The sequence below is a fragment of the Xenopus laevis genome, chromosome 1L, assembly GCF_017654675.1.
Source record: "Xenopus laevis strain J_2021 chromosome 1L, Xenopus_laevis_v10.1, whole genome shotgun sequence".
Classification (NCBI taxonomy): Eukaryota; Metazoa; Chordata; class Amphibia; order Anura; family Pipidae; genus Xenopus; species Xenopus laevis.
The window spans coordinates 162,883,261-162,906,381 of NC_054371.1; the positions used below are offsets into that span (position 1 = coordinate 162,883,261).

The following is a 23,121-nucleotide window of genomic DNA, read 5'->3' on the forward strand; positions in this document are numbered from 1 at the left end:
GCTTATATGAGATGGGAACGATTAAACTAATTATTTTTTTAAGTCCTAAATTTGGAAAAAAATAGCAAAACATTATGTTATACCATTTGAAAGTAAGGTAACCTTTTCTATAATCAGATGTAGTATCATGTGCCTACTGCAGTGATGTTGCCTGCCATGCAATAGATGAAAGGCAATGTATTAAGAAAAATCATTAGCCGCATTAATTCTAGTGCAGGTATAATTATAGGAGCAAAACTGTATTGCTAGGGTAAATTGGAGCCTAGCAACTAGATTGGTGACATTTCAAACTAGAGAGCTGATAAAAAGCTAAGTCAAAGGCAATTCCAAATTGTCTCAGAATATTACTCTCTACATCATACTAAAAGTTCATTTAATGGTGAAAAACCCCTTTAATTATCTACCTTGCATGGACCAAACATGGAGGAGCAACAATTTAGCTTTTGTCTTGTGTAGCTCAATAAAAAAATGTTTGTTTTTGTGATAAAAACAATAGACAAAACATATGCTCAGCATGAGTCCTATTCATTTAAATCATTGCAAGGTTGGACTGGGCTTGCGGGACCCCGAGAAAAAAACCTAGTGAGACCCCACCGCTTGTGGGCCCTGCCGACCCAGAACCTTTCCATGCCAGAGCCTTTAGGCAATGCTGACTGACTTCCCCCACTGGCCCTGATAGCACCTGTAATAAGAAAAAACACAAGGTATGCACAGGAGGGGCTGGCAGAAGGGGGTTGCAACAGGGGCAAGGGGCTGGGGGAGTGGGGAATATGACTGGGGGCCCCTGAGATGGAAACTCTGGTGGGCCCCGAACCCTGGTCCGATGCTGCACTCATGTTAAACAATAGGGAGTACTCGGTGGGTGTTGGGGGCTTGGCAGGGGTCTGCTTCCATGATTTTGTGCGGGGTGGGGGTTGTGGACACTCCCTTCATGGGTTACAGTGCAGATTTTTTGGAGAGGGGCCTGGATATTTTTTGGGGGGTCGGGTCCTAACCTTTACTTGTGATACATCATTCATGAGCTCTAATAAGAAAATACAAGAGAAAGTCAAAGGAGGCAAAGCAAGGTAATTTCCAGGACAACCAGGCTGAGCAGCATCTGTTTCATACATAAAGTCCAGCACAATGGCTGCTTAGTAGTCTGGATTCAGATATCGCTTTATAGAGTTTGTCCCCATGCATCAGCACAGGACACTGAAAGATAATCTATATCACAGCTTCCAGTAATAAAATATACTCACCTTTGTATGAACTTATCATCTGGCAAAGAATAGCCTAGAAATGTGCCATGCCTGTTGCAGAATACCTCTCCTGGCAATGCAATGAGTCATTTACAGTTTCCTATTTCTCAATAAAACACACTTAGGCTTCACCCAGACTCCCTGCTGCTTTCCAACTGCACACTGTATCTTTTAGATTCCTAGTACAGGCCTGCTCTGTAAATTCTTGACGGATTTAATTCAGAATTCTTGCAGATGCCAATAAGATAAAAGGTCATTTTTAATTAAGCTGCTCACAGTCTAAACATGTATTTATTTTGTCAAATACGACAAAGCTGTTTAAATTTTTAGCAGAAAAGGGGACAGTATATTGAAACAGCAGGGGACAAGGAAATGAAAAAACAGCATTAGTAACTAACTAAAAAGCAATTTCCCAAATAATTCTAATCTGTGTTATGTATATAACTACATGGGATGCAAATACTTTCCCAGCATAAAGGGGTGTAACTAAAAGTGATTAGTAAAAAGTGATAGTAAAGGTGATACTAAATGGTGTCTGTGCTCTCTCAGGACAGTCCCAGAATTACCAGCAGAGGAAATCATGAAATACATGTGGAGGACAAGTGGGCAAAACAACTTTTCTGTTGCTCCCAGTTCCCACTCTTGGCCATTGGATTCACATTGGACTCAAACACAAAGCATCCCTTTAAAGGAGAACTAAACCCTAAAAATGAAAATGACTAAAAATGCCATATTTTTATATACCGAAGTTATTGCACCAGCCTAAAGTTTCAGCTTGTCAATAGCAGCAATGATCCAGGACTTCAGACTTGTCACAGGGGGTCACCAGCATCAGCCTTATATTGTGACATTTCTATTCTATATGTACTGTACATTGTGAGTGGGTCCCTAAGCTCAGTGAGTGACAGCAGCACAGAGCATGTGCAGTGAATCAGCAGAAAAGAAGATGGGGGGCTACTGGGGCATCTTTGGAGACACAGATCTTCCCTGCTTATGGGCTGTGGTGCCTTGAACTGGTACAGAAACCCAAAACATAATGTACAACATTTCTAGCCTGCTACTTTAGTTAAGCTTTAGTTCTCCTTTAATTCAGACAGACAGGGTAGGAGTCTGTAAAGAGAGGCTGGGGGAGATCTTTATAATACACATGTGACCTACTAAAATGGGCACAGGCAGTGGCGTAACTACCGGGGGAGCAGGGGGTGCGATTGGGCCAGGGTCCGCACCCCCTCAGGGCCCCCCGGCAGCTCACGCCACTGTTCTAATGCAGCCGTTTCTGGCCGTACAGAGGGGGGCGGGGCCCGGCTGCACGTCCCGCGCCAGGGCCCGCCCCCCTCTAGTTACGGCTCTGGGCACAGGAGACAAACCTAGGAAGAAAAGAACCTACAGAATGTGCGGTACTCAACAAACAGCACCCTGTGCTGGTGTGTTTTTTGAAAAAAGTGTGGCATACCCTGGGATGTAAAAATATGTAAATATACAGAATATCCCCAATTTGAAAATATCGGGAGTCAGTAATGAGTTCTGTGATAATATATAGGTACAAGGCTGAAGGTTAAATGCTTAAATATAGATAGATTCAAATTCACAGTTATGAAAAATATCAAAGCCTTCGCAAAAAGTTCTTTCCAATCCTAAAACACAACTACCCTTATTTGAATATTTACATTTGAGGGGAAAGACTGTTTTGATTTTTAAAAAAAGTAACACGACAAGGGTTCAGATATGGTTTAGCTGAACACAATTGATTTGTCCAAAGTACTCAGATAGTATATATATATATTTTCATAGACCCAAGGTGCACACCGTTTACTGGGAAAAATACCCGGGTGCCTGCCAGTGTGAAATAGATGCAAATGTAAAGAACAGCGGCACTCACTGGGTTTTTATATGCTAAAAAATAGAGAACATTTATTAACCTCAAAGTTTCGATCCCCCACAGGGATCTTCGTCAGGAGTATACAAACAAGCAAACCTCTGACGAAGATCCCTCTATTTATAGATCCGTGTCTGACCTGCCCTGCAGTGACATCATGAAAGGGGAGGAGCGGAGGTGGGTGCGAGTCTATAAATTTAGGGGCCGGAAGCCAGTAGTGCTAGGTCGCGGGGCGGGGAGAGCAGATGAAGAGCTCAACCCGGACCAGCTCGTGACCTTAAGCTTTTATGCAGGAGCAACTCCGAACCTGCCCGTTCCGTGGGTTTCAAGCCGGCCCGCACATCCCTAATTGCTACCTGAAACATTAGTCTGCTTTAATAAAGACTTTTTATTACACCATTTAAGGTGTTTCACGTCGGCACCCAGGCTCATTTCAGGACATTGTTCACACAAGTGTCTGCTACTCTGCACTGTATATATCTATATATCTATATACAGATATGTATATATTATTTTTGTTTTGTTAAATGAAGAACAAAACAAGCAGGAGCACCAATTAAAAAAAATCATGGATACTGAAAATAAATGCCTAATGTTACACTCAGGAAACAGAATGGTCTTACTGCAGGTTAGTCCCTGGTATTTGACATAAAGCAATACAGTATATTTATAAACATTTTATGTTTTTTGGGGGGGGGGATTTTGCGATTTCTAAAGAAAATATAGAAGATCTTACCTTTGGCCATTTTGGGTTCAACAGCCTAGCTTTGATAGCATCATCCAGAGACTTCTCAAACTGCTGAATTTTTAGAAAGGCGGCAGACCTGTTACTGTAGAGTATACAATTTTGAGGATCCACCTGCAAAGTTTCAGTATAAAGATTGATGGCCAGCTGAAAGTCTCCATTTTTACAGGCTTCGTTGCTGTGACGGACTTTCTCAATAAATTCTTCCTTGCTCAGCACTGAGCTGTCCACTACTTTTCCACCAAAAGCTTTTGCTACAATAACTGAAGACTGAAAAAAAAAGAACACAATTTTTTGTATTACAGCTTTACATAAGCAAGAATATATGAATGCTGCATATACCAATACAGTTTTTAAACCACAAGCTAAAGTCAAAATGAAGCCGAGACAGCTTCTATAGCTAAGGTTTTCCCAGGTTCTGATATTCAACATTTAGTCAGTCCCCCTCAAAACCAGAACACTTAAACTAGGAATGCACCAAACACAGTATATTTGGATCTGGTAGAATATTTACAGATTTATTAAGATTTAAATTGTTTTCCTCGAAAATTTGAGTATTCAAGTTGTTTTTTTGGTCAAAACTCACATTTTTGAGTTTAAAAAACTCAAATCGATCAAGTTTTTTTTTAAGAAAACTCGAATTTCCGGGATTTATTATACCTCGACCCTGGAAATAGCTCAAATCCAAAAATACACCACCTAAAACCTGTCGAGGTTCTGTAGAAGTCAATGGCAAAGATCCCTGGAACCATTTGAACAGTTTGCTTTATGTTTACTTTTCTTTTGGTGGGTTTTGCTGAAAACTCGATTCAAGTTTTTTCCACCAAAAACTCTTATAAATTCGAGTTTTTGGGTTGCGAGACTGGAACTTGCAGAATCGGGTTTTTTGCCATACGTATTTTTTCTTAAGTAAGATGCCATTCGAGTTTGGAGTTAATTTGAGTTCATTCGAGGTACAAAAAACTCTAACATTAGACCTTTGTTAAATCAGCCCCTTGCGATTTGCCTTAAATTTGGTTTAATTTATTAAAGAATTAGGGTAAATTGCAAAGTGCTAAGAGGAGGAGGACTCTATTTACCCTAACAACCATGCACGAATTTGAACAAAAGACTGGAATATAAATAGGAGAGGCCTGAATAGAAATATGAGTAATAAAAAGTAGCAATAACAATAAATGTGTAGCCGTGCAAAGCGTTTGTTTTTAGATGGGGTCCTTGACCTCCATTTGAAAGCTGGAAATAATCATAAGAATAATGAAAAACTACAAAAACTATAAAAAAATGAAGGCCAATTGAAAAGTTGCTTAGAATTAGCTATTCTATAATATACTAAAATTTAACGTAAAGGTAAACCACCCCTTTTTGCCCCCTACTGATCAAAAACAACCTCTAGGCTGTACAGCCCACACTTTAAGTGAAAGAGTAGCGCTCATGACATTTAGGGGCCGATTCATGAAGCTCGAGTGAAGGATTCGAATGAAAAAAATTCGAATTTCGAAGTATTTTTTTGGTACTTCGACCATCGAATTGGTTAAATTCGTTCGAATTCGAACGAAATCGAACGAATCGAACGAAAAATCGTTCGACTATTCGACCATTCGATAGTCGAAGTACTTCCCCTTTAAAAAAAACTTCGACCCTTTACTTCGGCAGGTAAAACCTACCGAAGTCAATGTTAGCCTATGGGGAAGGTCCCCATAGGCTTGCCTGTGATTTTTTGATCGAAGGATTTTCCTTCGATCGTTGGATTAAAATCCTTCGAATCCTTTAATCGTTCGATCGAACGAAAAATCCTTCGATCGATCGATCGCAGGATTAGCGCTAAATCCTTCGACTTCGATATTCGAAGTCGAAGGATTTCAATTCGAGGGTCGAATTTCGAAGTATTTTTAACTTCGAAATTCGACCCTTAATGAATCTGCCCCTTAATTTCCGAATCAGCAACATGACACACCATCCCTTCAAACCAATGATTGGAACACAACCAAAAATTAAACGTTGGCTTATTCGTTTTCTATACATGGTATTAAAAGAGCAAACACCTTTTATTTTTTATTTATTCTTTTTAGGCTTTGCTTGTAATGTTGATTTAAGTAAAAGTCCTGACTGTGTAAAAGCAGGAAGTTTTAGCTACCAAAGCTGGGAAACACAACAAATAAGTATTGTGCTCTTGGCTAGCTTTAGGGTAACAATCTGATTTATTCCAGCTGTATCTATTCTTCATTTCCTGTTGCTATAAGAACAGCTGTATTGCTTATTTCATTATAACAGGCAGGTGCATTCTCCTTGTCGCCTTCATTTGTTTCAAACTAAATTAAAGATCAGTCACTTAATTTGAGTGGCAGGCAATTTGGCTGTTAAACACTGTCAGTGAGCTGCACTTTGAGTACATCCCATGTTGAGAAGTGTTAAATCAATGACAATAATAAACTTGTCTTTCCTTGTTTGTGAAAGTTAATGAAAGAAAAGAAAGGGATAGGAACAAATAATAGATTAATAAATTCACCAGTCAACTGTTTGGAATGTTACTACCAAGAAAATGCACCCTGTGATGTCAGGTGCCTGTAGCTATTGGGCAAATTTGCCAAGAGCCAATAATTAGAATTTAAATGGGTGGTTCACCTTTAAGTTAACTTTTAGTATGTTATAGTCAGTTGCCTACTGTGCAATATCCCTTGTGATCATAAATAGAAAATTGGAGGCTAAGACCAGGCTCAGCCTCAATTATGCAAATAACATATTTTAAATTCCTCATACAATATAATCAGCAGCATCCTCAAAACAAAATATTGGTGTACAATGAAATAATTTTACCATAAATACTTTATGCTTGTATAGATCCTCTGTAAGGACAAGCTTTGCCTACCTATGATTTACATTTAGGGTCTATGTCATCCAAGGTGCCTACAAAAACTCATGTTTACTAAGGGGGAAGCCAATGTAGGATTTTGTCTGCAATTGCCTACCGCAGAATCTGACAGTACTGTAGACACCCAACTCTCACAACAATTAGATGTAAACACAGCAATATCATATGGGACTATGGTTGAAATAATAAAAGGCTAATTGGAATATTCCTGGGCTTTAGCCCATTAAAGGAAAACTATAACCCCAAAATTAATACTTAAGCAAAAGATAGTTTATATCAAATGAAGTGGCATATTGAAGGATCTTACCAAACTGGTATTTATATTTAAGTAATTAAGCATCTCACCATCCAACTCTGCTGCAAATCTTTGTATTACCATTGGCAATTATTCAATTGTGGGGTAGGTGTTAAAATGCATCAGTTTGCATTTTTCTAGCAATTTGTTGCTTGCTTTAGTGAATAGTTTGGTATGTCCATTTTATTGCTATTGATGTCTGTTAGATGACCAGACTCAGAGATTCTTCTGTCTTTAACTTGTCTTAATTAATCAATTGCTGGCCCTCACCCATGTGACCCTCTTGCTGTATATCAGGACATTCACTCTAGGGGAAGCATAGCAGGGGTGAGCATGGCAGGAGAGCTATGGCAGATTTAACAACTGTGGCTAAGGCCACACTAGGCGATAGCGCCGCGATTTGACTCGCGGCGACTTTTCGCCGCGACTTTTAAGCTGCAATCGCTGGGGAAACTTTTGCGCTGGCGTCTATGGGGAATCGCGTAAAATCGCCAGCGTAAAAACACACACGGCGATCTTTTTTCTATTGTCGCTCGAAATCGCCAATTTCGAGCGACAGTAGAGAAAAGATCGCCGCGTGTGTTTTTACGCTGGCGATTTTACGCGATTCCCCATAGACGCCAGCGCAAAAGTTTCCCCAGCGATTGCTTAAAAGTCGCGGCGAAAAGTCGCGGCGAAAAGTCGCCGCGAGTCAAATCGCGGCGCTATCGCCTAGTGTGGCCTTAGCCTAAGTCCATCAAGTTAAAGTACAGGAAGTTTAAGTACAACATATGGGGGCAAATTCACTAAGATGCGAAGTTGCGCCAGGCGCAACTTTGCCGCACTTCGCCGCACTACGCCAGGCGTAGTTTTGCCAGGGCTCCGCAAATTCACTAAAATCCGAAGTTGCAAACAGGGGTAGCGTAAGGTAACGAAGTTGCGCTAGCTTTGATTCGCTATATAAAGCGAAGTTACGCTAGCGAAGGCTAATTTGCATACGGCGCGAAATTCAAATTTCAATGGAGGAACACGTATCTGCACTACAAATGCCTAGAAAACCTTCAAATCAGCAAATAAAAATTTTATTTTGCCCTACACATGTGCCCACTGTCTAGGTAAGTTGCCATGAGTCAGGAAATGTAGGGGGGAGGAAGGGGAGCCCCAAAAAATTTTCGATCTTTTTCAGCCTATCACCCATCATGAAAAATTGACTTTTTTTTTAAACAATCCCTATCTACTCTATTGCGCTTCGCCAGGTCTGAGGTGGCGAAGGAAGTCTAGCGTAAAAGGTAGCGTTCAGTACACTGCGCAAGTTAGTGAATTTGCGTAGTTTCGTCGCTAGCGAAAATCCGCCTGGCGTAAGGTTGCGAAGTAACACTAGCGAAACTACACCAGCGTTCGTTAGTGAATTTGCGCAGTAGCGAAAATGCCAAACGCTAGTGAATTAACGCTAGCGTTCGGCGCTTCGCGGCTTAGTGAATTTGCCCCATAGAGTTGGACAGCAGTTGGATCAGAGTTTGATTAGAATCTCCAAGCAAACATTGGACATCACTGCTCCTCAATTCTTCTAGCAAAAAACGGAACGCAGGGGAGCGCAGGTCAGAACGCTAGTGAGTAGGAGCCCTTACTGTTACTTGCAGCTGGGGACATCTCCCCAAACCCTGGTCCGACTTACTCGTTTGTACCCTCACTTATTCCTACTCAGGCATTCAACAATGTCTTTTCCAGTCTCTCAGACTTTATGCACTTCTAATCTTGCAAACCTAATTCACATAAAGCCAGCACCCTCCCTGCCTTTCTCATGTGCCCTCTGGAATGCACGGTCAATCTACAATAAACTAACAGCAGTCCATGACCTCTTTATAGCTTAATCCCTTCACCTTCTTGCAATCACTGAAACATGGCTCTCCCCCTCAGACACTGCTTCACCTGCTGCCCTCTGCTATGGAGGCTTCTCACTTAGTCACACTCCTAGACCGGATGGCCGTCATGGCGGTGGGGTGGGATTTCTTCTCTCCCCCAAATGTAGGTTTCAAAATCTAACTACACCGACTTCTCTCTCCTTCACTTCTTTTGAAGTCCACAGCATACGTTTGTTTTCTCCAATCTCTCTGCGTGTTGCTGTCATATATCGCCCACCTGGTCCCTACTCCACCTTCTTGGATCACTTTGCTGCCTGGCTTCCATACTTTCTCTCCAGTGAGACACCTGCTCTCATTTTAGGGGACTTCAACATCGTCATTGACAACTCTGCTTCTACTGCCACCTCTAAACTTCTCTCTCTAACAGCTTCATTTGATCTCTCTCAGTGGACCAACTCACCTACCCACATCGAGGGTCATGCTCTTGACCTTATATTCTGCCACTCATGCTGCCCATCCAACTTAATTAACTCTGACCATCATCTACTCTCCTTTCAGATACTGCTTTCATCTGCACCTTCACAACCATCTCTCTCTACCCACACGTACAGAAACCTTAATGCCTTTGAACCACAACAATTATCAACAGTATCAGCACAATCCATATCTCATATTAACACTCTCTCCTGTCCCAATATGGCAGCTTCTCTCTACAACGATGCCCTTTCAACAGCACTCGACTCCCTTGCACCTTCTACCACCCGTCACAGCCGGCCAGCTAAACCCCAACCCTGGCACACTAGTGTAACACGGTACCTCAGAAAATGTAGTAGATCAGCTGAGCGACGGTGGAGAAAGTCACGAACTGATCCTGACTTCATCCACTTCAAATTCATGCTCTCCTGCTATAACCGAGCTCTATCATTAGCCAAAGAACAATACTTCTCTTATCTAATATCTACTATGTCCTCTAAACCACAGCAGCTGTTTGCCACATTTAACTCATTCCTATGCCCCCCTCCACCTATTAATGTTACCGCCCAAGACCTTGCTCATTTCTTTAATGAAAAAATCGATCTCATTACTGTATACCGTCTGACAACAATCTCAGACCAACGTGCAGTCCACTCACATCTACTTTGCACTCCTTCACCCCTGCAACTCTAGATGAAGTTAGCAAACTTCTAGCCTGCTCAAAACCCACCACCTGCTCCCTTGATACCCTCTTGCCTCCTCCACCCAATCTCTGATACACTCTCTCCTGTACTTACCCACCTATTTAATCTTTCACTCTCTACTGGTACCTTTCCATCATTATACAAACAAGCACTAATCACTACTATCCTCAAAAAACCTTCCCTTGATCCCAGCTCTCCCACTAACTATCGACCGGTCTCCCTTCTTCCATTCGCATCCAAATTACCCATCACACTGGACTGAAACTGCACTCACCAAAGTAACCAATGATCTTCTATTGGCAAAGTCTAAAGGTCACTATTCCATTCTAATCCTTCTAGATCTCTCTGCAGCCTTTGACACAGTTGACCACACACTCCTCCTTGACATTCTACACTCATTCGGGACATTGCTCTTTCATGGTTTACATCTTATCTGTCTGACCGTTCCTTTAAAGTTTCCTTCTCTAACTCTACTTCTACTATTTTCCCACTCTCTGTTGGAGTTCCTCAAGGCTCTGTTCTTGGCCCCCTGCTGTTCTCGCTCTATACAACTTCACTAGGAAAACTCATTCAGTCATTTGGACTTCAGTATCACCTTTATGCTGATGACACCCAACTCTACTTGTCTACTCCTGATCCTTCTAATTCTGTCTTTTCCCAAGTCACAGACTGTATCTCTGCTGTCTCCTCCTGGAGCGCCACCTGAAACTGAACCTTTCTAAAACAGAACTCATTATATTTCCTCCAAGATCTTCCCCTGTCCCTCAGATATCACTCACCGTAAAGAACACCACCTTTCATTCCACCACACAGGCACGCTGCCTAGGAGTCATCTTAGACTCTCATCTGTCTTTTTCACCACACATTCAAACACTTGCAAAATCTTGCCGTATTCAACTGCGCAACATTGCTCGAATACGACCCTATCTCAGTTCAGAATCAACTAAAACACTGATTCAGTCTCTCATCATCTCCCGCCTTGATTACTGCAACTTACTCCTCACAGGTATTCCAACAAGTCACCTTTCACAACTCCAATCTGTTCTAAACGCGCCCGCTAGACTCATTCATCTAGCTCGCCGCTCAACATCAGCTGCTCCCATATGTATGTCCCTTCACTGGCTCCCAATCTCTTCTAGAATCAAATTCAAATTACTTACACTCACATTCAAGGCCCTTAATAATGAAACCCCTCCTAATATTTCATCTCTAATCTCCAAATAAACTCCTTCACGAAACCTACGCTCTGCTTCTGATCTTCGCCTCACTTCTCCTCTGATCACTTCTGCCCATTCTCGTCTATAAGACTTCTCTCGGGCTTCTGCTTTTCTCTGGAACTCTCTGCCACAAGCTTTCCAAACTTTCAAGCACTCCTTAAAGACCCATCTGTTTAAAGAGGCTTATTCGATGTAACTTAATTAATCATTGCTGTATCAAAAATGACAAAATGTTTATATAATCCTAATGTCTCAATTGTACCCTAACCTTTTAGTTTGTAAACTCTAATCTCTAGGTCCTTCTAACCCTATTGTACTCTGTAATCCTTGTTTGTTATCCACCATTTATTCCCTGTTTGCTATATCTGCAGTAAAGCACTGCGTATCTTGACAGCGCTATATAAATAAATGATGATGATGATGAAGTAATTATTGCCCTTTTACATCTCTTGCCTTGAAGCACCAATTTATGATGGTCTGTGTGCTGCCTCAGAGATCACCTGACCAGAAATACTACAACTCTAACTGTAACAGGAAGAAGTGTGGAAGCAAAGACACAACTCTGTCTGTTAATTGGCTCATGTGACCTAACATGTATGGTTTGTTAAGTTTGTTTGTGTGCGCCGTGAATCCTAGGATCCCAGGGAGTGGCCCTTATTTTTTAAAATGGCAATTTTCTATTTATGATTACCTAATGGCACATACTATTAAAAAAAGTATATTACTATAAAAATGGTTTATTTACATGAAGCAGGGTTTTACATATGAGCTGTTTTATGCAATATATTTGTATAGACTCCTACATTGTTTGGGGGGTATAGTTTTTCTTAAGGAGAAATCCTCTGTATTCTGGTAGGCCACACCCATCCTAAAAGCAGGGAAAGATAGATTAGTTCATGCTGTCAACCAGTGGTGAAACTAAATATTACTGGACCACACAGCAAATAATTTTTCAGGCCCCCAAAATGTCTAAAGGTTGACCCGTTTTACCAATATTTGTTGAAATGACATATGAATTAGGGCCTCATGGGGCCCCTATACCTCCTGGGCCCCCTGCAGCCGCAGGGTCTGCTTCCTCTGTAGTTATGCGTCTGCTGGCAACATCATAATTGATGATAATGCTCTCATGACACAGGAAAAACAATATGAGGACACAGATGTGATATTTTTACCTGGTACCTGGCCACTGACATAAAATGATTGTGGCTATATTGAAGTTAGAGGAGTAAGCAATATTTAAGGGGTGGTAAATCTCTGCTTTCTCCATAGCCAACAAGAACCCCCCCATTCCCCTGGGCCAGACCCGACAGGCGCCCTAGGCAACTTTACCGGCCCTGCGCCGGCTGAGCACGCACATGCACAAACTGTTAGTTCTACGCACATGCGCGAGTTGACGCGCGCACACATCACCATGCACGCATGCGCTAATTGTCGTGCGCACATGCGCAGAAGTACAATTACACAGGGAAAGATGGGACTGGACAATGGGGTAGGCGACAGAGCAGGTACATGCCTGGTGCCCCCCCAGCTTTGCGCCCTAGGCATGTGCCTATTCTGCCTACCCCTTGGCCCGGCCCTGTTCCCCAGCCGCTCTCTTACCTACAGCAGGGAAGCAAAGCACGCCAGCATTGGGTGGATAGTGGACGGAGTCTGGGAGCCGGAGTGGGGGGCGGTGTCTGGATGGGGTGTGGGCGGGGCCAGGACAGGGAGTAGGCGGAGGCATGAAGTAGGCGGGAGAATGGGGATCGGAGTTCGTTGGGCCCCTCTGAAGATTTTGGGGGCACAGCGCACTCTAGTTACGTCACTGATACAACGGTTTCAAGCAATTTGGCCTCATGGGCACTGCACCAAGATTCTGAAAAGAGGAGCAACAGCTGTTGTCTGACTCTGTCCAGCTTTCAACTGGGGTCACTGACCCCATCTAAAAAAACAAATGCTCTGTAAGGCTACACATTTATAGTTATTGCTATTTTTTATTACTAGTCTCTTTCTCCAGACCTTCTCTTATTCATATTACAGTCTCTCATTCAAATAAATGCATGGTTGCTAAGGTAATTTATTCTTTTCTATAGTTTTTGAGTTATTTGCTTTGCTCTTTTGCCTCTTTCCAGTTTTTAAATGGCGATCACTGACCCCATCTAAAAATCAAATGCTCTGTTAGGCTACAAGTTTATTGTTACTGCCACTTTTAAGTAATCTCTTTTTATTTGGACCCTTTCCTGTACATATTTCAGTCTCTTATTCAAATTAATACATGGTTGCCAAGTTAATTTGGACCCTAGCAACCAGATTGCTGAAACTGCAAACTGGAGAGCTGCTAAAGAAAAAGCTAAATAACTCAAATGTCACAAGTGATACAAAATGAAAACCAATTGCAAATTGTCTCAGAATATCACTCTTTACATCGTACTAAGTGTCAATTTGAAATACGAACAACCCATGTTTCTCTCTAGTTATTCTGTTAATTTCTGCACAGGAAGAGTAACAATAGTATAAAAAAACCTTCCTTTTCTCTAGCAACGACTTTGTGAGGAATCAAGCAGCCTAATTATTTCCAGTTTGCCCAGAAGCTTCGATGATTAGTGGGTTGCTGGAATATGTTCTATATTTTTGTGCTGGCCCCTGTGTTTCATTCATAAGCCTGTTGTGTTTCTGCCTCCTTCCCAGAGTGGTATTTATAGAAACAATGTATTTCTTGGGAAAACTTGCAAACATGCAGAACATACAGTACTTGGGCTTGCTACAGAAAGAAGATTCTGTAGGGTTACGGATATAGGCACAATATAGCACAAGTGCAGTTCCCCACAGATATTTTATTTGATCAGTCTATTAGGAATAGCAAGTAAAAATCTTATTGGTTGCTATGAGCAATGTGCTGGTGCAATTTTACTCATATTTTACTAAAGCAACCTCCAGGTTTTCAGGTTGGCTTCCACTGCTAGCACTAATTAGTTCTACGATGAAAAATGTTCAAGAACAAAAAAAGGCAATAAAACAGACATTCTTATGCAGCTTTGTTCTGCTGAGCTTACTAAACACTAACATGGAGGCTGACCCTGCAATTAAGAGTTTTACATTTATTCTAAAAATCCAAACCCTTGGCATACACTTATTTATCTCCTTTCCTTAGTTCATAACTCTGCTATGGCAACATCTTAACTATTGCTGTAGGGATGTGTAAAATAGCCACCACTGGTTAAAATTGACAGGCAATTCCCCAATGTTTTAGACACCTAATGGGGACTTGTGTCAGTGCTCTGCTTTATGCTATGCCCCCGAGATTCTCAATAGTGACCAGTAGATGGCGATGTGCTAAAGTATAAAACCCTTTGTAGCCATACTCTCAGGGTCCATCTTGTGCTGGCTCTAGCCTGAGCAGGGAGGCAGAGCTCGAGTGGAACCTAGACAGGTCAGGTCTAGTAAGGATAGGCTACTCAACTTAAGAGGTCACTCTAGGAGTGACAGATAGACAGGCTATTTAGCTGAGCAGCTCAAGGCTCCGACAAGGAGAGTCAGAGGGATTAAGATCCCGTGTACTAATTGCCTAGAAGGAGGGACTAATTGTGTAGAATTAGGGATGTAGAATTCCCCTGGGTTCCACTTAGGGAAAAGGCTGAAAGCTGGGTGCACCTTCATTGCTGCTGTGTATGTTCTCTTCCCTATGGGGATTAATATTGACAATAGGTGCTGTGAGTATATGCCTATCCACTGTTCTGTATGATCCTGCTCTGCTATTATGTACACTCCACTGAGGATTGTAATTGTTCAATAAATATGTTCATGGTTAAGTTATAAGAACCACTGGTTCTTGCACCCTGCATATAGTTACAATTACACAACACCCTGCCTCCGTTTGCGAGGGCCTACTCCCTAAGATTTAAGGTCTCATCCAGAGCACAGTATTGAGAGTGGAGCCTATAGAACGAGAACGATGCACTCAATTTACTATAGCGATACATTGGCAATAGATGTTCCGTAAAGTATAACCTTGAATTGATTTAATTAATCAATTCCATGTCTCCAACATGCGTACCATAACAAGTCATTGTAGATGTATTCTCCAGATAAAATAAATCTATATTTAGCGACACTTCTAGGATTGTTAATATTGGGTTCATATGTTAGCATAGCTGACAAAGTAAGGGGTGGTATTGTACTGAATGTGGAACACACACTAATGCACAAAAAAATACATCTGCTTTTGTGAAAGGGTAATTCAATTATTTCTTTCTTGTATTTGTTCTTTTTTTTATCATTTGCCTTTTTATTCTGTCTCTTAAAAAAAGCTGTATAATAAAAGCCCTTTTCAAATTCAACATGTAATCCAAATTCTTTTTTTAATTAAAGAATTCATAGCTGTTGTAAACTCATTTATAAATATCAGCTGTCAATCAAATATTGTCTGCCCCTCCTCTATGTTTTAGGCATAGAGACGGAGCAGACAATTACTTTTACTTTCCATTCAGCACTTCCTAGATGTCACTGCTCTCTCCCCATTCCTCTTCACCATTTAATTGTGTAGCCAGTGCATGGGGATGGACACCAGGCAAATAGTCGAATTCAAGTTCTTAAAGGGCCAGAGTGTGATAAATCTCAAAAATCTAATTCGAATTTTAAAAAAAAACTTGAATCAAATTTGAATAACTCCCTAGTCATATTTGACAGTTTTGACCATAAAAAAACAAAATCTAATTTTCAATTCAACCCTTGATAAATCTGCTCCTCAGAGTCACTTCATCATTTAAACCTTTCGCATTACAGATCAGAGTCCAACAGTGGTGGTCAGAGTAACTGTGGGTACTATCAGTATGGCCCAGATCATCAGGGTATACATAAAGTTCCAGCTTACATAAAAAACTTGGTGAGACTGCAATTGGATAAAAACCTGCTGTGTAAACAAAAGTGTCTATATTAACTTACTGGTGGTTACTGCTGATCCTGCACAGAAACATGCCCCATTTTTGGTGTTTTTGGTCATGCGTGTCCTGATATGTTCTCTGGCCTCACACAACTGATCACTGATCATGGAGTAAGTCCAAAGACAACATGATTATTTTGTTATCAAAATGAATATGGGTCGGTTTGGCTGTTCATTGGAGCATATTTGAGGGTTTTTTTTTTTTTTTTGCATAGTAAGTTTGGAATTTTTCCTATTTGTGTAAAAGTAAATTTACTCTTAAATGAGCCAATACATGGATACAAAAAGGGGCCGCTGTGATTGAGCACAATTAGTAACTGCACAAACTGTCTAATATACACGTGTCACTGGGGTCAAGGAAAAGTAAAATAGCTACAAATGAGAAAATAGTGCTGTCTCAATATCATGAGGCAAAGTAATTATAAAAGTAAAAAAAAAAAGGTTTATTAATACATGAATGCATTCATGCCTAATGGGGCACTTACTGACATGTACTTTTTTTTTTTTAGTAAGAAAAAGGTAAGCTTATGACTAAGTGCGCCCTCAGGCATGAAACGCATTAGGCCTTTGCTCCACTTTTTTTCTATTATAATCAATTTGCTTTGCAATATTTGTTGAAGTTTCCATATTTTGTATGAATCAAGGACAAGTAAACTCAGTAACCAATATAATGTTCTATTCTGCATGTTTTCTTCTTATTTAAAATACTGTGAGACAGACTCAATATTTCAGATGTGTTGTGTTCAAGCCAAGTCAGCTTATAATGCATTTAAAATTTTATGAATATGGAGGAAATAAACGTCTCACCCAGCTCCCCTAGGGCACCAGCTGCACACAGAACCTTATACAATACAAACTGCTGTCTAAACAACTTTATTTTGTGGGCAAACTATCCTACAAAGCACATGTTCATGGGCCACCAGGGGCGATCCTATCCATTTTGCCGCCTGAGGCGGACTTCATTTTGCCACCCCCCTTTCTTCCCCTGGGCACTCACCTTTCAGCTCATAGTGGGTCGGGGGAGGACCATGTCACCCCGAAAGGGGGTCATGGACGGGCCAGTCGCTAGTGCAGAGAACGCAATTTCTGGGTTGAAAAATGGAAATCGGCTCTTAGTTACCAGGAGCGGCATTTTTTCCGCCCCGGCAACTAGGGGGGCACTGCTGTCTGAGTTGAGTGTCTCAACTCCCCTCATTGGTGGAGCACCCCTGTGGGCCACCAGTTGTTTAACATTAGAGGGGATGGAACCTGTGGGTTTGAGGAGTAATGGCAGAGACACACGTGGAGATTTGGGGATATTAGTCGCCTGGTGACAAATCGCCTCTTCTTTGGGCGACTAATCTCCCCAAACTGCCTTCCTGCTGGCTAGAATCTAAATCACTGGCAGGATGGCACTAGGAGCGCTTCATTTTGCGAAGTCACCTGAAGTTTCCTTGTGAGGCAACTTCAGAAAATGAAGCTCTCCGAGTGCCATCCTGCCGGCAATTTAGGTTCTAGCCGGCAGGAAAGCAGTTTGGGGAGATAAGTCGCCCGAAGAAGAGGCAATTTGTTGCCGGGCGACTAATCTCCCCAAATCACCTCAAGTGTCTCTGCCCTAACTGGAATTGCAAGGGGATTTAGTAGTGACCCAGAGATAACATATACAGGTATGAGATCCGTTATCCGGAAACCCATTAAACCCAAAATTTTATTATTTTCTCTGTAACAAGGAAACAGTACCTTGTACTTGATCCACTAAGAAATAATTAGTCTTTACTGGAGGCAAAACAACCCTATTGGATTTATTTAATGTTTAAATTATTTTTTAGTAGAAGCATGGAGATGCAATTTACTGAAAGAACTCTTATCCAGAAAACGCCAGGTCTCGAGCATTCTGGATAACAGGTCCCATACCTGTATTGGAACAGTTTTGCCCTGGGCCTAACATTAGTAGAGGGGAGGCTAAAAAAATTGACCTTACACTCCAGTGAGTTACATTGTACTAAAAGCATAAATGTGTATACAGGGCAGGCTGGGGATATTTTTTTTTTCAAGTTTTTCTATTATAGCACAATTTAAATAGATTTATAGCACATTTTGATTGTAGAGTTTTGTATCAAAGATTTAGATTAGTAACACCATGAAAATTGCATTTCCGTGAAAAGCACCCCAAAAAGGCATGGGACCTCTTAATGCTACACTTCCTAATAGGTATGATATTTCTGGTAATAAACCTAAAAGTAACTACATTCTTTTTCTATCACACACCTGTTTTTATTCCGAAGGTAAAACATCAGAAAACAAAATGAGATTGGCAGTGTAATCCCAAGAAGTGTATTCATACCAAGCAGAAATATTTAGCCATGAGGGAACTTGACAGTAATATGATCCTGTTTTCCATTTAGTTAAAATTATTGATACAGTGGTAAACAAGGTTAAAGAGGAGGGCATTATAAATGATCTGCAAGGCAAGGTTGTTCATCTTTAAATTGACTTTTGTTATAGGGCAAGACAATTTGCAATTGGTTTTCATTTATTATTATTTGTGTTTTTTTTAGTTGTTTAGCTTTCTTTATTTAGCAGCTCTCCAGTTTGAGTCCCAGTTACTCTAGCAATCATGCATTGATTTGAATAAGAGACTGGAATATGAGAGGTACTGAATAGAATGATGAGTAATAAAAAGTAACAACAACAATACATTTGTAGTCTTACAGATCATTTGACTTTCAGATGGGGTCAGTGACCCCCATTTGAAAGCTGGAAAGAGCCAGAAGAAAGAGAAGGGAAATAATTAAAAAAAATATTAAAAAAGAAAACACGAAGGCCAATTGAAAAGTTGCTTAGAATCGGTTTGGACCCCCTATATGCCTGTGAATATACATTGGTGATTACTTTTTGATCCGAATAGGGAATTAAAATTATTTCAGTGGACCATTAAATTAAAGAAAATGTCAACCCAAAAAGTTTTTTTTTTTTTGCCTTATAAAAGAAAACATAATTCTAAGCAACTTTGCAATATACATTCATTACAAATGTTCTATGGTTTTTAAGTTATTTGTATATGTATTGCTATAAATAGCAGAGTTGTCTGTCCCTTTCTATTCTCTGCCCTGTTGGCTCAGACTATTGTTACAATGTGGGGATGTTTGTCATCATCCAAGGATTGGGGAGGCCATCTCTATTAAAGACTATCACAAGTTTCAGCAATTTTGAGGTACATTTCCTTGTGGGTTTGGTGGCAAGACTATACAAGGGATTCCCCAGCATAAGTGTGATATTAACAAACCGGAAAGAGATCCCCCCCATTTCCTGGCTCTTCACAGAATTTGGTTATAATGCCCCACAATTGAGTTTCCAAAGAATTAACTACACAAATGAATCTGAATTAGCACAACACTCCTCATGTAGGCCGGCGCATGTTCCACTGTGGTCACGAACCACCAAACACGTGTCATATTGTAAAGGACAGCACCTTGTATTTTTTTATTGTTTCATGGCTAAGACCAAATATACAGCAATGTTTCCAGCCGTTCCCTGACTCTTTTTCAATCTACACTGAATACAGTACATCCTTTAGATTAACGGAGTGCAGGCCCATGCAGCCTAAGGGTTTGTTAACACAAAACGCGTAAGGCTATGGATACAATAAATCATTTTTCATCTTTTAAAACCTTTGCCTGGTGGAAGTTTGCCTGTTTGAGTGCCTGCTTTAAAGAGATTTGAGTGCAGGCCCATGCCAAAGCCAGCCAGGCGCCCAAGGCAACCCAGCCGGCCACTTTGCCCCCTCCCTGGGGCATACGTGCCTGATGTAGCAGTGCGTGGGGGGGAGGAGTGTGCTGGAGGTGCGCAAGTTGTGAAACAAGGGTCTGGACCAGGGGTAGCAGAAAGAAGAGGTCCATGCTTTCATTTTGCCCTAGGCTCATGCCTCTTCTGCCTAGCCCTAGTTCTGGTCCTGACTGTGTGTGTATGAATATCATTGGTTTCTGAATCTTTTTGCTCCATTCTTTCCTTTTAGTGTAAGGTGCAATCTTGGGGGTCCCATGGAAGGAATAATCGTTTGATCGAATGATTAAATCCTTTGAATCGAACGATTCGAAGGATTTTAATCCATCGATCGAAGGATTATCCTTCGATCAGAAAAACCTTGTAAAGCCTATGGGGACCTTCCCCATAGGCTAACATTGGCCTCGGTAGGTTTAAGGTGGCGAACTAGGGGGTCGAAGTTTTTTTTAAAGAGACAGTACTTCGATTATCGAATGGTTGAATATTCGAACGATTTTTAGTTCGAAACGTTCGATTCGAAGGTCGTAGTCGAAGGTCGAAGTAGCCAAAAAATAACATTCGAAATTCGAACTATTTTTCCTCTATTCCTTCACTCGAGCTTAGTGAATGGGCCCGTGTTGGGGGATATGTAGTGATGGGCGGATTTATTTGGCAAGCGAAATTTTTGCCAAAAACGGACGCCAGCGTCCAAAAAATGGACACTGGCGTCAAAAACGGACGCCGGCATCAAAAACGAGACGCCGGTGATGTTTCGCAAATTTTTCGCCATTTCGAATATTTCCGCGAAGCGAAACGCCCAAATTCGCCCATCACTACTGATATGAACTATGTATATAGTATTGATGTTACGTGTTATAACAGATTTGATGCTAATAAATGCATAAAAACCAACCTTTGTCCATATTGTAGATATTTTACTGAAAAATGCTGTCACCTTTGGGTGCCTTGATGTCCCTTGTTTGGATCAAATGACAGTGATGGGGATTGGGTTTATGTCACATGACGTGATGTATGCTGTGAGCAGGGCATTGAGGAAATGAGCAGCAGGCCTGGAAAAGTTTTCATGCTGTTCTATGAAGGCTCATAACAATCCAACTGGCAGCAGCAGTGGTTTCAGAACTTTAACACGGTGTTTGGTTCCTTTTTCCAAATGTTGTGTCTCTGCTAGTTTATCAAGAAGGAATGCTGGAATTGGCACCTCATTGGCAGGTATTTTACGTTAAGCTGTTATTGGGGGAATGTAATAAAAGTTTGCACAAATAAGAATAAAAATTTGCATTTCGCAATGTAATATTTTTCCTGAAACTGTTATTGCATTGCCAATTTTAATTGTGCATGGCCACTTTTAAGAAGTGCTTGAAATTGTATTAATCTTTTTGAGCAAACATAATTTTTTTTTTATTACATTCACTGCGCACTGAAGCAACTATAAAATTCGCAAACCTCCTTCTCCTTTCGGAAGTGGTCGCTAAACAGTTTCTAGGTTCACAAAAGCTATATTGAATTTGTGCAAAGGCAAATTCGTTTCACATCGAGGCATAACTTTTCGCATTGCAAATATTTTTCCATTACCGACTTTTATTACATTCCCCTATTAGAGTGCGTGCACCATGAATTGTTGCACATCATTTCTAATGGAACTAATCTCCTGCTTTCCCTTTCATTCGCACCCTGCTAATTACCAATGAGGTCTTCCTCCCAATCCTTTCTCAGCCTCATTAATAGCAACACCCTCCGGCCTCTTTACCCCCTGACCTTGCAATTGACTGTTCCAATACCAGGGATGCAGGGATAGAGCTCTTTATTTTATACTATGAATCACAGTGTTTGTTTACCTTTGCAACATCGTACAAGTATCTCAAATTACAAGGTGAAAAATAATCCCCCCACCCCATTCTGCAAACATGTAGGCCCAACTGGGCTCCCCTGCACACAATATGGGCCCTTGGGAGTCTACTGGGTTAACACAAGGAGATTCCTATATCTCCTCTCTTACTGTTGTTATTGTTAGTCAGGTTGTTGCTTGAATGCAGTCATTGTATAAATATATTTGGGTATCTGCCGCACTCCATCACTAATTATGTACAGTGGCCAGCCTCACACCCTTTTAGAACCAACAAAACTCTGACAATGAAACAAGTCAGCTTGGCATCACTTTTTGTTCATCTCAATACCCCATGAGTTCAGTTATTTTAAAATGCAAGTTTTCTGTAACTTACCCTTTCTTTCTTTTTCCCTGCCTGTTGCTCCATTGTTTCCTCACACGGTGCTGTCAGGGCAGGCACAACAGCCCATGGCAAGCAACTATGAACTTCCCAGGTCTGTCTGTTTGTTACTAACACAGGGTTCCAGAGAGTGGTTTCACACTGAGCATATCCCAGGAAAAGTTCGCCATGTTTTACATCCTTTTCTCGTAGCCAAGTCTCTCCCCCCCACTTTTTTTTTCAAGATGAAGAAGGAGGAGGAGGAGGAGGGGAAAGCGGAAAGGTTTCAGTTTTCCCTGCAAAGTCAAACAATGAGCTCAGCCCTGCTGGAGTTTGGTTACGGGATACACAAGGAAACCCACAGCACCATCCACCCCCCTCACTAAGGAGTCAAACAACTGAGTGTGAGTGTGTAAGCAGTTCCAATTATAACTGATACAAAAAGTACTCGCAAACTAATATCTCTTGCCCAGATCTAGAACTTTCTTGCAATTTGTTTTGCTTTATTCCAGACTTGATGGATATTATGTTTTCTGGAACTTCTTTCTCTCAGGCAGTTACTTAACTACTTAGCCCTATGAAGTCTCAGCATTTGAGCAATTCCTTCATGTTCTGGTGAATTCCCCAATAGGCATGACACACTGACGCTTACCATGCGTGGGATGAGGAATTGCATTTGTTTTCTGAACAAAGCTGTTAATAAACTGCCTTCTCCATGTTTACTTATAAAGGTATGGGATCTATCTGGCATGCTTGGAACCTAGGGTTTTCTGGATAACGGATCTTTCTGTAATCTGGATCTCCATAACAAGTCTGCTACATAAATAAATCCTATAGGGAGCGGGAAGTGAGGTGGCAGCAGCCCCTGAAATGCGTCTGCTTGAATTCAGTGTTTCAAAATACCTTGCAGAATATGTTTTTAGCACTTTATGTTCCTCACTTCGGTTCCTAGAGGACACAATGTAGAGAAAATGC

General features: G+C 41.1%; 1 protein-coding gene across 2 annotated transcripts in view; it reads right to left on the minus strand.

Moving 5' to 3' along the window:
• Positions 1-22,618, minus strand: part of LOC108715847 (tetratricopeptide repeat protein 28) — a 334,240-nt gene extending 311,622 nt beyond the window's left edge. For both annotated transcript variants that reach the window (XM_018261357.2, XM_018261348.2), the window contains exons 1-2: positions 22,162-22,618; positions 3,854-4,132 (exon numbers count right to left, since the gene is read on the minus strand). In XM_018261357.2, coding sequence (XP_018116846.1) covers positions 3,854-4,132; positions 22,162-22,194 — 312 coding nt within the window. In that variant the 5' untranslated portion in view covers positions 22,195-22,618. The remainder of the gene's footprint in view (positions 1-3,853; positions 4,133-22,161) is intronic.
• Positions 22,619-23,121: the final 503 nt, after the last annotated feature.